The following is a 16,140-nucleotide window of genomic DNA, read 5'->3' on the forward strand; positions in this document are numbered from 1 at the left end:
GCACCAAAATCATAAAACAACCAATTTTCTCTGCTGTACTTAGGATATAAGCAGCAGAAGGACCGGCACCATTTTCTCGGAATAACTCTTTGAGGTCATATAAATCTTGTTTTCTGCAATTGTAAGAAAACAACAGGAAAAAGCAAGGTCTGCATCAACAGGTGGGTTTTTTTGCCCCCTAAACTAGCTGTTATTTAGACTTCTTCAGAGTCAAATAACAGCAGCTCAGAGATTTCAGTTATCATGCTTTGGCACAAGCACCAATCACTATTCTTCATTTCACCAGATCAACCAAATCAAACAGCTGAAACCTCCACCCCCAAATCCCCACATACCTGTCCCTGTAAGGTTACGCGACTTCTGTCTTGCAGATGCTGATTAGAAACTGAAGAATGCCAAGGATGGATCTGACTTTGAGACTGTGCCCGAACAAGATCAGATGACTGTGTTACTGGCTGTGAGGTTATATGGTGTTCTAGATCATGCTCTAAAACATGGCTTGTGCTATCCTGAACAAATGCAGAATCATCGAACTGTGGCAGAAGGTCTTCCTGAAGGAGGTCATCTGGGTCAAGTCCTGTAAATGGTTCATTATGAGATTCAACTTGATGAAGTAAGTTCTCATCTAAAGATGTAAAACCATTGCTTTCAATAGGGTCAGCGAAATGGCTTATCTGAGAAGCAGAACCAGTAGAAGCTGGAAAATTAATATTTACAGGAGAAAGTTTTGAACTACTAAAGTTGCCCTGAGGATGCGCAGAATGCAACATTTGAAAACTATTTGAATTCAAAGGTGTATTAGGATTCAACATGTGCTCAGTTGTTTCTTGCTTGGTCCCTGTTTGAGATGTAAAGGCATCGCTTCCAGTGAAGTCGGAGATAGAATGTGTCTGCTGGCTAGTAGAAAGAGCTGTTGTAGACTGAAGAAGGCTTGTAGGAGAAACGTGGTTATTAGAGTAAGAATAAGGAGATGAAAATCGTTGGCTATTATTGACAGAACATGGAGTAATAGTTGGGGACTGTCCACCAAAATTTCCTTCTTGATTCCCACAGAAGTGTATTGAAGCACTTGCAGTTTGAGAAAACTGTTGAACAGACAGAGGCTGCTGTGAAGTTGATGGATTAGAAACTGGAGGTGGGTGGTTAACACTGACTCTGAGAGAAGTAGACACGTTAACTTCCATGAAGTCTTTTGGCTGACTCAGAGCATCTTGCCCCGTGTTGTTTCTGCTTTGTTGTGATCGCAGCGAGGCACACTGATGCTGCGGTTCATTAGCCTGAAATAAGGCAAAGTCATGGTGTGCTACAAAGCTTTTGTTTTGCTGCATAGACTGAGAATGTCCTTGGTGAAAGGGGGACCCATTTTGATTCGAAACAGTGGTGGCAGTTTGATGACCCCACATAGGACTACCATCAGCCACATCTGGAAACATCCCATTAGACTGGTTTTGCGCATGAACTGGTGAACAATTGAACTGAGAGTGTGGTGATAAGACGTTATCAGCTGAGCTATTAAAAGACTGATTTACTGAGTGAAGTTTCAGTGAATCATACTGATTGAGCTGATCAAACTCACTTATCTTTTGTTGATTTTGAGCATCTTGCACATGGTTCAATGAGTCTATGTGCAAAGGTTCAAATTCTGCACCCAAATTCAATTCATCAACAAGTGAAACAGGTCCAGGTTGAACAAAGGCATCATCTGACAAACCTTCTAAGGTCTCACTAAAAAGATTGGCATCATCAAAAAAATCCATCATAGGATCAGTCATCTTGATAGGTCTGTACTGCTTTTTCTCTCAACTCCAAATGGAGTCAATTTTGGCTCTCTGCAGTGAACAGAAACAAATGACATCCAGCGGTCACCACCTTATCCAAGGCATGCCAACTTCCATTAGTGCTTCTGATGAAACATTCGTCTTAAAGTGTTAAAGCATCCTATGGGAGAGGGGAAAAAAAAAAAAAAAAATAAAAAAAAAGGAGAGAAATTACTTTTATGACTCTCCTCATTGCTCCTTCCCGTCCCCAACACTTTTACAGATTTTTGGTATTTCGGTCATAATGTTACAGTTTCGTTAAACACCAAATCAATGAAGTTATTTTTGCTTATACTTGATGCCCTGTGCGGCATTTATTGGCTTTGTGCCTTATGTAATTAAAGTAATATTTGATGTGTTAAATTTAGTAGCTTTGTTTTTTTCATTCAGTTTGCTCTACTACCTAAGCACAATTTCAGATTCTCCTTTGCCATTTTCATTAAAACTACCAAATTGTAACAGAATTGTGTTTTTTAGTAGTCCAGAATTAAAACTTGTTTGTAGAAAGACATCATATAATACCTAAAATGCACACAATAATTCCGTATGTTTAAACAAGAAACTTGTGAGGTTATAAACTACATTTAAAACCAAAGCTACCTTGACTTCAGTAAGAAGAAACAGAGTATCTCGGCTTTCTCATTTAAGTTGCATTAAGCAAGGTTCTGAAAAAACTATACTTCATCTCACTTAAAGACATAAGAGAGCTCTTATTTAAAGGAAAGACAAGAGGATGAATACCGTGATATAGTAAAAGATAAACGCAGGAAAAGAAGTACCTTTGGTTCAACAACAGAGTTTACACACTTATCTCGTATTGAAACAAGTGTGTTTTTTTATTCATAATATCACTGAGTGATCACCAATGAATTAGTTTGCAATCAGGGATTTCAGGCAGGAGCAGCTGAAAAGGAAGGTTAGTTTACCTTTAGCCTAAAAACTTGCACATCCATAGTGTAATCAAACAGAATGGGAAATGAATGAAAATCTGTCTCTGTGATAATTTACCTCCCCAGATAACCAGTAAGTCTCTAGAACAGAGGAGCAATCACTTTAAATTAGCATCTTCATGGAATAATCATTCTTTTATCCTATCAATACATATATCTAATTACTCTAACGGAAAAAGGAAAGAAAACAGCCTCAGCTTTTAATCCCTGACCCTACTACTACAGCTCAACTTCATGCTCTCCTCCTCCGTTTCAATTGCAATTCTTCATCAATGAATTCTCCTAAGAATAAAATGAGTATAGGATCCTTCCAGAAATGGACACTCTGGAAATCTGAAATATTCTCTGATGGACAAGGTTCAAGTTGAACCTATTAAGTACAAAGATGTCTTTGACACGCTGATGAAAACACCTGTTCTGCTTATACTCCTAATCCACTGAAAGTGGTGTGACCACAGTCAGAATAAAGCCTAACCTAAATTAATAAACCGTGTTGAGGGTTTGGGTATATAAAACTTCTGGTGTACACAGAAAAAGGATAGATGGATCCTGTATCACACTGAAAGACACCAATTGGTGAAATCACGTATGGATTGCTATGAGTGTTAATTACTATGAGCATAGAGAACAAGCATGCTATAAAAAAGGCACAGAAGCTTAGGAAGGTGACAGCTTAGCATTGCTAAGCAGCCACAGATTCCAGATGATACATGTACAACTTACTGCTTAAAGTTAGGAATTGCTGAAGTCCCAAGTTAAAGGAAGCACTACCATAAATGAGACCCCATTACCTTCTAACACTGGTTAAGTAGTCTGCTTATGATTAAAAGCAACAGAATGATGACTTCCCTTGTATCAAACACCTTCCAACAGATGATAAACCAATCAGGATCCAGGCAGATGATGTGGCATAGTTTTAGGTTTTTGCAGCATTTCTAATATAATCAACTCTCATCTTACAATATTTCAACTCAAAAGATAAGTCGATGGAGAGCTATTTTAGCTAAAACAAGACAACCAAGTCAGATTAATACAAGGAAAGAATATCCTAGACAGAACAAATGATCTAATTAAAGAAACCTCCATCTGGGGAAAGATAGATGGAAATTATGATAGCCATGTATAAAATGTCATGTTCCAGGCTATCAAGGACTTCACAGGCTTCAAATTTGAGGTTTTAACAGTATCAACAACAGTTTACACATTGAGACGGAGTATAAACAGCTCAGCAGGCTGCATACTGCTCATTGGCTATGCCCAGAGATAACTGTATCTCACTGTGATTTGTAAGGAAGGCTATTCAATTTGGGCTAACTTGAAAAAAATAGAAGAAAAGAGGCATTTCTTCCATCTTTAGCAATACAGTTACAATAGGATGCAAAAATATTTTTTTTTTCTTTCTACATAGGGTAAGTGGCATATAGGCCAGCTACTCTATGGTAATAATTACTATACATGCTCTTGAGTTTAATTGCATAGTAGCCTAGAACTATCGAACAGGCATAAAACAACCACTTATTGATAAAAACACATACCAGACAATCTCTTCATGTTTTACTGACTGAGTACCTTTACAGTAAAAACTAGGAAAAATGCATGCATAACAGCTGGCATCACTGCAGTTGCGTCAGCTGTGACACTAACTCTAAGCTTGTCTCACAGAAACTTGCTGCTTTGCTCTAAACCCAACAAACACTTTTCATCTTAGTTTTTCCTACTTTCTTTCAGCATAAGGAAAAAAAAAGGGAAGAAATAAGATGCAAATAATACAAATTCTCTGTTTAAAATGCAAAGGCTTTATAAAACAAATAAATTTTAGCAGGCATAAAAAGGAAACATAACCTGAAGATGTCAGCTTCACTTCAAGGATCCAAGCAAGATGGGTAGCACAGATGAACTTCTAAACTGAGAAATCTGAAGGCTAGATACATAAGCAACCTCTCCAGGCTAATTAGACCAACAAAAATGTATTATAAAGTAAGTTTCTCTGCAAAGAGGGGAGCATGAAGTTGGGAAAAAAAACAACCAACCCAAACCTCTTTTGGAAAGGATACTGCTGTAGATAGCCTGAACACAACTCTTACAGAGATACCCTGGCTTTTGACCAGAGAAGTACTTTCACCCCCAGTCTTTTTGTTCAGTGTCTACAAAATCCATCATCTTCTTTCAGCCCAAAGAAAAGTGTAATCTGGAAATTCAAGAATATCCGATTTGAAGAAACTAGCCTTTCACACAAAGTCATCTTCCAAATTTATTGAGCAATTGTCATTTGTTTCTCTCTGCTATACTTGAATATGAAAACATTAGATGCTCAGCTTGCAAATTGTGAAGGCATATGAAGGCAAATTGTTACATTTTTCTGAACTTAGTTGCCAAAGTACTATTTTTCTGTCCCTTCCTTAAAAAACTCCCCCTACCTCCTCACATCCAACTTAATGAAGCAAAAAAGTTCTGACATGAAAACTTTTAAAATGTTTTCTCTAAGTGATTCTCTTCTCTATGTCCTTACTTCCTCTTATATAGAAGATTCTGGCAGCCACAATTATGTTTTAACACGCTTTTATCCAAGCACCTCCTTCCCCAAACAGATCTGTGATACCAATTCAAACTTTGGACATGCTTTTACCTTCAGCTGGCAGAAAAGAATTCAAGGAAATAAACATTTTGAAGACTTTCATCTATTGGATTTGACAACTACAATTTTAACAATGTAATGGCAGCCAGTGTTTCATAGTACCAGTTCTACAACACCTCTTATGGAAGATAAGCTCCTATTGGAGCTACATTTTAATCAGAATGGGGAAACTAGTTTTGAATCCCTAGTCAAAGCAGTAAACTACAGCAAAAGCAGCAGAATGGGTTTTAAAAAAAAAAAAAAAAAAAAAAAAAAAAGGAAAAAAGAGATCTTCCTTCTTCCTTAAAGAAAATCTTTGTTTTGTCAAAACTATTTCACCACAAGCAACCACTGTTGTGGTAACTAACTTGATTTTACAGCAACCTAAAGTTTGATTTCTTTTAGTAAATACAATTTGACATTTTGTGCCCTCTTACATTGAGAATATGTGATGAAGTTACATTTCTTGTAAAAACTAAATTAATTCTAATACTTTGTATGTCTAATTTCTCTACCATTACTGTATACTGATGTAATGTTAATCTTTACCCAGCTTAAAGTTTCCAAGAACCTTCTACAACTTCAATGTCTAAGAACTGCTTGGACCGATTCTAGACAGTAAAACAGGCACCACAACAGAGCTACAACCTGACAGAGCAATTGGGAGACTACAGTTGTCTTACTCGAATTTGAGAAGTTACCGCCCCCTATCAGCTAGAATTGCTTCAATAATATTTACCAGCTATAAGACATTCGGTAAATTTAGAATTTTCTGCAGTGGGTTTTGGTTTTTTAAATATAAAGGAACCCAGAGGCATTCAGCAATGTTTCTTATTAGTATTTAGTTTCTCCCTTTGTATTTTAAATGCTCAACTTTGTACCAATCAAGCTGGTTCTATGCAGAAAACTAAGCAACAGGAATGACTGCTACTACTACATAGTAACTACTGTCTAACAGCTATGTAACAAAATCATACATTAGACTCAGTATTCTGAAAAAAAAAGTGTATTTTTTTAAATAACATGAAGTTCTATAAATTTAATTACCAGGAAACATCAACAGTATCCCCCAAAGTTAAGCTGAAACACATTTCAAGATTTGCCATCTTCAGATATGCTAAGGCATCTAGAATTTAAACAGTAAATTTTTTCAGATCATTCGGTGTCTCGCATGAAACACAGCATTTTCTCCAAGAAGTATGCAGTTATTCTGCAAACATACCTGAATCAGAACAGAAATATCTCCCAGTTCTTGGTTTTTTTTGGGTTTTTTTGTGTTTTTTTTTTTTTAATCTGATCACTACTCATTAAACTGAATACCTGTACTTTCTTTAATCTACTAGTTCTTGACATTAAGAGATTTATTTTTAATTAACGATTTAAATCAAAGTATTAGAACAGGAAAAGTGGTATTAAAATAATCTTACATGTCCAAGTGAATGAAAAAATACTAATTTCTGCATAACCCATGTTTTTCAATAAAAAACAATGTTGTATTCTGTACAGTCTAAAACTATCTTTTCAGTTACAGAATATAAATCAAGGCACTATTGTTGCTCCTCTTAATCTGCAAAAGCAGCTCTCATGGGCTACTACTGTAATGTTAACTTTTTTTAACTTCAAGATCTTTTTCAAATTTTACTTAGTATATTCAAAACCACCTAGAAATGAAATTGGCTGCACTCAGCTCAGTTTGATTCCTTCCCTTAAGTGTGTGTGCAACACGAACGAATCAATACCAGAGCCAGGTTAGGAAACTGAGGTTTCAAGTTAACATGGTTAACGCAACTCCTTGCAGGGGGGAGAGAAACTTTGTCCATTTCAGTTATCCGTCAGGTCAGAAAGAAAGGAAGAAGAAATAGACAGCTTGAAAGTCTCAAAGAGATGATCCCCTTTTAGACTAAGTTAGCGCTAGATCTGAGCTGTAAACAGACAAGCTGTAGTTACAGAAACAAGCAAGAGCAGAAACGAAGAGAATGGTACAAGTTTTAAAGACCAGAGAAAAGAAAGATTTATTTTACAGAATACATCAAAAAGGAATGAATGCATAAGAAAATAGAAAGGAACAAAGACATTAAATTTTGCTTTCAAAAAAATAAAGTTAGAGTAGCAGTAAAATACAAGATAATAAAAACTACTGATGTGTTTTATTTCATTAACTGCATTTTCGATTACTTTTGATCAAGTCACAACATAAAACAAGCACTCTAGTTAGAAGTAAATCAGGTAAAGATTCAGCATATTACCATGATACCCATACTTTTATACATTGATAGACTAAGTATCACAGCTTCCCATGACTGATGTGTGACAGCACCATCGATAAGAGGAGGTCACTGACTTTGATGGCCATTTTTCAGAAAGGAAGTTGAAACAATGGCTATCCAGACAAATCACAGAAGCTACCTCAGAAAGACACTAAGGACAAGTTAGCAGACAGAAGGAATTAAAACTGAAGTCATAAAAGCATGACATAACAGAAATCCAGACTACAGGTAAAGGACATAGAAGGGATAAACACATATAGTCATAACTAGGGAAGACTTTTAGATTATATGCATACAAAATGAGTTGGGTTTTTTGTTGGTTTTTTTTGGTTTTGTTTTTTTAGTTAGTTTTTTTCGTCTTTTTTGGTTTGGGGGACTTTTTTGGTTTGTTTTTTCCCTCTTCAGGAAAGCAATGCAACCAGGCATAACAGACTTGCTTCCAAACAACAGATCTGCCAAAAATGCTGAAAAAATTGTTATATTTTCTAAGTTCTGTGTAGCATACAACAGCATGACAGATTTGTGGCTTCATATGATTTGCCCATCTATTAGCAGATGGAACACTGTCAAAAGAGGTAGACAATACAGCATGTTAATAAAGAGATACTCAAAAAACTGATCACTTCTACATAATATTCAGAAATGAAAGCGACATTCCCTCTCCAATATTAAAAAAAAGACAATTACACTATCGTTATTTGTCAGATTTAATTATAACTAAAGCTTTGTCTGAATCGAAAAAGCTGCAGTAAATTAAATACAGAAGTTACTTTCCACTGATGCACCAATATAAATCATGATCTATTATAAAGATCAATGTACATGTTAAATTTAAAATGCACAGAGGGACAGCACAATTTCCTCAAAATGTCAGAAATGTAGAAGATTAAAAAAAGAACATTTGGACATTTAGTAGAGATGAACTGTTTTATTCCCTAACAGAAAGGAATAAGTCTTTGTACAAGTGTGCCATGGTATCTATAGCTAAATATGGATTGAAAAGATGCATTTTCTCTTACTGATATCATTAAAATTGGACGAAAACTTGTTTGGGTAGCTTGTTTCATTAAACAAAAAAATACACATCCAATAATATATATAAATATGCATTATTTTATTTTAAAATTGCTTTTCATTGGTATGCATTTACAATTATTTTTGAGTAATGAGGCATCCCTTGGGTAAAATAATACCCTAACGTATCAGTTTCATTTAGAATTCTATTCTGCTACAGAGTTCACAGCCGTCATGCTAAATACTCAGAAGATAACTCAAGTACCTTGTATTTTGATTTGAAGATTAGGAAGAGAAAGATTTGAAACTGACGGTCTTAAATTAAATTCTCAAGACTAGGTTCCAGTCCATAGTTCCAACTCTGAGTAAGAGCATAAAGCTGGAGCAAACTGGTTTATGTGTGCTTGTCATACTAATTCAGAGTACTCTGTTCTCCTACCTACACTGGTTTTGCTTGCACCAAACACCTCATGTAACTGTTTCCCCTCTTCTACTCTCCAGACACACACAAACTCCCTTCTACCACCTCTCCTCCTTTCTCACAGGTAGCCTCTGGGAAATAAATATTAATGGTTTATAGAACAAAAAAAAATAATATTCAGTAACTGTCAATTGTTACGGTCATTCATAAAAGTTCAAGTCAACCAACATGACAAATAACATTTCACCTGGAAGGAAAATCCATCTTCCAATGCAATCGAAGACAAATTTCTACCATTCTCAAAGATGTTTGCCTTCACTGTGAATGGGACAGCTTTGCTTAACTGAACAGAGCAAAACCACACCAAAGAGAAAGTATATCACAGAACTCTCTGTATAAAACAGCATGCTATCAGAAAATCCCACAGTACATGTTTGGGTCACTTACTATACTTCTTTAAAAGATCCATTTTAACATTAATTTTTAACTCAAGCTAAATTTATAAAGTCTCAAAATGGTATTTTAGCAAGCAGAGCTTAAAACATGGAGATAACACATTGTAGCAAATTCTGTAATGTATGAAGTAACCCGACCTGTTCTATTTAGAGACCTACAAAAACTAAAAATACTAGTAGCATTTAGAAAAAATCCTATTTTCTAGTGAGATTTTTGTGGTTGTTTTGTTTCTCCTGTTTTGTGTAATACCACAAAGTTTTTCAGATGAAATACGGGTTTTATTATTGGAAAAAAACATTGCCTTTTTTCTAAATGCACAAAACTCAAATCTTTTCCTTTGATGTTTTCCAGGATGGAGTTTCTTTTTTCCCACAACTCTAAATTCAAAATATGTATAGTGTGATACACAACTAAAGGCTGTAGAACTGCTGTATAGATCAGAAAAGGAATCTCAAATCACAGATCAATTTTTAAATTATTTACCTATATACCACCATGCTATTTCTCTATCTGTAATACTAAGAGTTAGAGTGATATAGTTAGCACATTTATAGTTAGATATATGAATTCACAAGTTTAATAATGCGCTTAACATCAAAATTAAGAGCTAGCACAGGCACCTAAAGAACTCTATACTAAAAAAAGTATCTGGTTAACCTATAAGACATAAAAATAAGCTGCTGAAAATCTTCTAAATTAAAAATATATCACAAGATATTTAAGAAAAGGGCCCAAGTCAAGATAAGAAAATGTCCTTACCCATGAATACAGAACACATCTCTTTAACAAAGAATTAAGATGCTCAGAGACATGCTTTCAATCCAGGTGGATATCTCATCATTAGAGACCTGAAAATGAAGCATGGTACACAAGTCACACAATAACAAACTTCAGTAGTATACATTCAAACAAAATAAAATAAAAAAGTTAATAGATACCATAAAAACAAGAACACCAGAATTAATATACAATCACTAGTGGCCGTGATTTTATAAATGTCTGATAAACAGGCAAGTAAAGTGCTCATTTTGTAGGACCAGTGAAAAACAACCCAACCCTACAAACCTCTAAGGTTTAAGGACAGAGTCTGCACCAGAATACTAAAAATGTTAGGGCAACTCTAAGACACAATATAAGGACCAAAAAAATAAAAAGGTTTTGAGGTTAGGCTTTAAACCTGTCAATGCAAAAAGCCCTGTACATATTATCTTTTAACAGCACTATGCTATTACATATCAACAGATGTACTTGCCAATAGGAATTCATAATGCCTTTCTAGGGGAGCATACTTGCATGACAGTTTTATTCTGCTCCTTGCCTTGACAATAGGTAGAGGAGCTCAACTTCAAGAGGTTCTCCTTTAATCTGAAAGAGGCTTCAAAACATTACAGTTTAAGGGAAAATGTGCGTGGGGTGAAAATGAAGGTTTCTAGGGCCTGCGTGTAAAAGCCTCAAAGCAAACAAAAACATCCTCTAACACTAAAAGACACACAAAAAGTTAGGTTATAAACTCACATCCTATACCAGTGTGTTTTTCCATAAACAATGCTACCCTTTCAAAAATATGATCATTCTCTCCAAGGCACAGGGCATCCTCCAATTCCAATAAATACACATTTCCCTCTCCCTAAACACAGTTTCTTGGTGACAAACTCTTAAACACATTTGCAAGACTATTAATACAGTTCAACCTTTAATCTTTATTAAAAGATAAGATAGTAATATATAACTGCATTAAGAAGCAGATTTTAGACACAAAGATTATTTCTTCTCCCCATATCTTTGGGACAATGTTGTAACATATGTCAAAGATATGAAGTGGTTATAACAGCTATCAAAATTCTGCAATGTTCCAGTAAAAAATTTTATTCAGTACTATTTTGGTACATAAATTACATTTATCCTCCTTTTATTATTCAGTAACTTCAAGACTTATTCCAAGGTTGCTCAACGGAATCGTCCCTGCTCTGCATTAATAGGGACACTTAAATAATATGCAAGATATATTTTTTTTTCCTAAAATTTACAAACAATAAGCATGTACCCAAACACATACTTAGGCAAAGGCTGCTAAATACTTCCATCTTTCTTTGCCATCTAAGTGAAGTGATATGAATTCTGTAATAGAACAGCCAGAAACCTTCTGCAAGTTGTTCTCTCTTTCTATACTGGAACTCCCGTCATGCAAACAGAGCTCCCACGATGCAAAAGTCCTCTTCACATCCAGAAATTAGAATCAAGTTTGAAATTATTTAACTGTCAGGTTTGATATAGCATTTCAACGTATTTTTTTAATTCCTAAACTTCTGTTTACTTAAAAGCTCTTTGTTGACTAAATGAAGTCATAGCATAAAGATTTTCCAATACCTAAATTAACTGAATAGAGGCATTCAAAAAATTATTTTTATTTGAAAAAAAGAAAAACTGAAAACTTGCAACCAAGTAATTTATCCTAACTGTAAGAGTTCAACAGCAAAAAGAAGAAAACTAAATCACCTGTAGCTACCATATAATAAAAAAACTGTCTTAAGTTCTTGGCTATAGCTGTTGTAGATCCTTCCTCAACTGTATTCTTCGTGAATCCTCAAAATAAAGAGAAAAAAAGATGTTGCTTACTCTTTAGGACAGTGTCCGCTTGCTTGAATAGCTTCCAATATGGAGACAGTTGTGAAGTACTTAAAAGTTTGAAAAATCCTATGTTGAGAAGAAGAAAAAAATCCATTAAATATACATTCACCAGATCTGCAATACATTATTCTAAACATAAAATACAAGAAATACTTCAGACAGCAGAAGAACTACTGATTATACTAAGTGCCAAAGAGAAATCTAGACAAAAGTAACTTAAAGTTTTCTTAAGCAGCAAAATGGGATCTATCTCCACAGACTCTCAAATAAGCTATATTCCAAGTGAACTTTTAATTACGTATATAAAAGTACACAGGTATATATGTGTATGGTAAATGTGATATGGTACAAATATGTTTGTCTTCTTTGGAAGACAGTCTTAATGCCTGCTTGTAAATCTTAAATTGGGAAAAGTCACTGATATACAGCCAAGTTTATACTTTATTTAATAGAACCAGAACTAAATTAGTTACAAGCCTGCCTAGATACATATTAAGCTATCATAGAAAGTTTTTTAAAAATTATCTTCCACAGTCCAACTCATATAGTTTCTTCATAAAATACTGTAAGAAATATATGCATTTCCTTAAGTGCACATGGATTTCCTTATGTTCTGGATGGAATCCCAAAGCATTACTATTACTAACTAAAAATTTTGAATAGTAATCTTCCTCATTTTGGGCTTTAAAATGCAGACTTTTATATACATTAGTGTAAGAGGAAATAAACTATTCATTTCAATTAGTTCAGAATAACCACTTTACCCCAATTCCTATTTTTTAAAACGTAAATTTAATAAAACAATTTGGTTTTGTACAAAATCCTTGTGTGCTTTTATGTCTTCAGTCTTTGCAAAGACCTTTAGAAAACTTAACAGTACCAGTTTAAGAAGTTATTATTTTCAACTACCTTCTTCACTTCTCTGCCAAAGGTTATTGCCCTCAAAGCACAGCCTGCAGAACAAAACATGCCCATGTGCATCAGCTGCTTCAGTGCATAGCCTCTCAATTTAGTTTTAACCCTTCCTCTTCTTGGTTTAAATAAACCTATCAGACATTGCATCGAAATGGCCAAGGTGAATACATACATACTATTTTGTCATTTGTATTTTGGGGTATTACTTGCAATGAAAGGACAATTATAATACAGAGAATGACAACATCTTAATTTGCTACAATTGATCATGAACTAGAAAGATACCAAAAGTTTGGAGAATCTTTTTGAAAAGAACCAAGTTTAACCCTGAGTTAGTGTATTTTAGTGAAAATAACTGTTTAGAAGTTCAGGGGTTTGGCCACAAGACTACTGAAGGAAGCTATACTAGTAACTAGTTCTGATCATTAGACATCATTGCCATTTTGCTTCCCCAAAGCGTACCTGTGGAGACTTTCAGAAGTGTCAGGGCTTCAGTGAGCTCCTGCTTATTTTCTTACATAGGTAACAAAATTTACCCCGTTTGAACACCGCTGAAAACAGCTTTTTTCCTTAAGACACCTGCCCACAAATCTTAGTGTATCTGTACGGAATATGAATGCCTCTTTTTACCTTCTTTAGCTGTCAAAAGGCTTAGAATAACATATTCAGTGTAATGCATTTGTAATTTACAGTTTACGACGGGTCACTAGAAAGGCAGCTACACAACCTCCCTTACAAGTTTAAAAAGAAAATCTTCTTGGTGCTGTTCAGATTTCTGATGTAGGCATTACAGAGTTTCTATAGTTTTGTCATAAATTTCAGCATTACACCTTAAATTAGACCTACAAAATATGTTTCACCATTCCCATGTCTTTCTTGAGGAACTACATAGCCATTTTAAGATGTAGAGGAACATTTGCATTGAAAACCAGAAAAAAGCCTTCTCATTTTCACGTGGCCTAAACCAAAATTCCATTATAAAACATCAGAGACAAGAGACTTCACAGCATAGCTCTCTTTCAATTCACAATCTGATAATGCACTAACTTCCAATAATTCTCATGTTCTAGTCTGATAAGCATCTTTGTGAACTACTGCAAGTTTATAATCTGGAAGTACCAACTAGAACAATGCATAGGATCATGTCTGTTTTACAGATGCCTAGGGATCACGATCTACGAGTACAGACCAAGAGTTGTGAAGGCTTGAGACGGACAGATAGAAGTCTTCTCTGTGAAAAAAGGAACACAATTTCAAGTCTTGACAAAGCTAGATTAGGATACCATGATAGTACTCTACTAAATAGAACAGGTTCAGACTTCCCACTCCATACTAGATTAGCTGGCATAAGGACTTTCATCTGTAACAGAAGTTTGTACCTTTCAGAAAGAGGCTGCATATAATTTTTCTTTTTTTTTTTTTTTAAAACCTATTTCTAAGGAGATTTGATATGAAAGTTTCTCAAAGAAGTTCCTCCCAAACATGTTAGGAAAGACACTCTGTGATTTGTTCAATATACTCTTCTTAAACTAGGAATTCAATTAAAACTGAGAATAACTCAAGCAAAACAACATTTTTCAACTTGTTTCATGGTTTCCAGAACACTCAGGACATGTTCCTGAATTCACCTGCAATAGACAGAGACTCCAGATGACTTCTACTGTAACATCAATACTCTGCCACTAGAGTTTGACAAGGGACTTTTAAAAATGTCCTCAGTTAAACGGGCCAATACCCACCTGTCTCTCAAGGGTATCTATGAATTAATTCTTAACAACTTATCTAAAAATCTCTCTCTGAAGTTAAATTTCAGTTTAGGTTCTGAAAAACAAGCAAAAAATACTTTCAAAAACTACATGCTGAAACCAGCAACATTATATTTTGTGGAATCAGGCCTGCTGTCTTACCTAACGCTGTTTTTAATGTTGGTAGAAGCCGCTAATTACAACGGCTTTACTACAGCATAACTGAAAACAAAAATATATCCTATTTAGTTCTCAGATTTCTTCTAACATATGGAATATCAGATTTTCATAGATTTTCATGCCATTATACGAATGTAATCTTTCTGAAGGTAAAAACTTGCTTCATTAGGGTGTTAAGTATCAAATGTAATAAAACAATTTACTCCTCAAAAGCCATTTGCAGAATAAATTTTGGAGGAGTTCCTGAATTTTAGTGACCAACTTAAAAGAGTGAACTAACCTTTTAATACTGCTCATGCAACACAAGGGAAAGTGCCCAAGAATGCATTGCAGAAGGAAATAATTTGGTAACCAGAGTTACTACATTTTCTAATATGACTCAGATAAAGAACAAAGTCAAAATTATTATTTGTCTTCAGAAAAAGGATGGGAACATTTTTCCATCTTCCTGCAAATTTTAACTGTTGATTTAAGATTAAACCAAAACCACGTATTTTAAAATAAGAAACATGCATATACACTGGTGGTCTGAAGACATTAATATTTGGTATCTCTTTAGTAATCTGTATGAATGAGGTTGAAGATCTCAACACATTTGCTCACTGACAGATGCCATATCATACCAATGTATTTCTGCTGAATTCCAAGTTTATAAAAAAATGCTTCCTCCCTTGTAACTCGTGTCTGGCAGCTTAGCAAGCGAACATAATGCGAAGGCAGCACTGAAAGAGGAACTCGGTTCCAAGGTGCTGCCAAAAGTAGCCTTTTACCTGATCACTAAAGCACATTCTAAGAGGTAGCTGCGTATCCATCTGAATACTACTACACACACATTTTGAAAGTACTACTGCAGTCAAGCTACAGCTTCACTAACCACATTGTTAAAAAGTATTTGACTTAAGAGTTGGTCTTCTGCAAGTTTTCAACACTGCAGTTACTCAAAATCATAGTCATTGTAAACCACACTGCGTTTTTCTCATATAATACTTTAGAAAATAATACTGCTTTTAAAAAAAGGGGATCTTTCCTCCCTGCACTATTGTAAATAAGAAAGTTGCATGTTCAGCCTGTTTGACTTCTGGCCAGCTTGCTCTCACATTTATGAATTGGCCAGACGGATAAAATGTGAGAAT

At 34.9% G+C, this 16,140-nt stretch overlaps 1 protein-coding gene across 1 annotated transcript in view; it reads right to left on the bottom strand.

The window, feature by feature from the left end:
- The window catches only part of LOC104162478 (chromodomain-helicase-DNA-binding protein 9-like), a 91,783-nt gene extending 79,545 nt beyond the window's left edge, over positions 1–12,238 (bottom strand). The window contains 3 exon segments of the mRNA XM_009701210.1: positions 336–1,938; positions 10,299–10,387; positions 12,156–12,238. Coding sequence (XP_009699512.1) covers positions 336–1,772 — 1,437 coding nt within the window. The 5' untranslated portion in view covers positions 1,773–1,938; positions 10,299–10,387; positions 12,156–12,238.
- Positions 12,239–16,140: the final 3,902 nt, after the last annotated feature.

This window comes from Cariama cristata, unplaced genomic scaffold, assembly GCF_000690535.1.
Source record: "Cariama cristata isolate BGI_N322 unplaced genomic scaffold, ASM69053v1 scaffold12585, whole genome shotgun sequence".
NCBI classification, from domain to species: domain Eukaryota; kingdom Metazoa; phylum Chordata; class Aves; order Cariamiformes; family Cariamidae; genus Cariama; species Cariama cristata.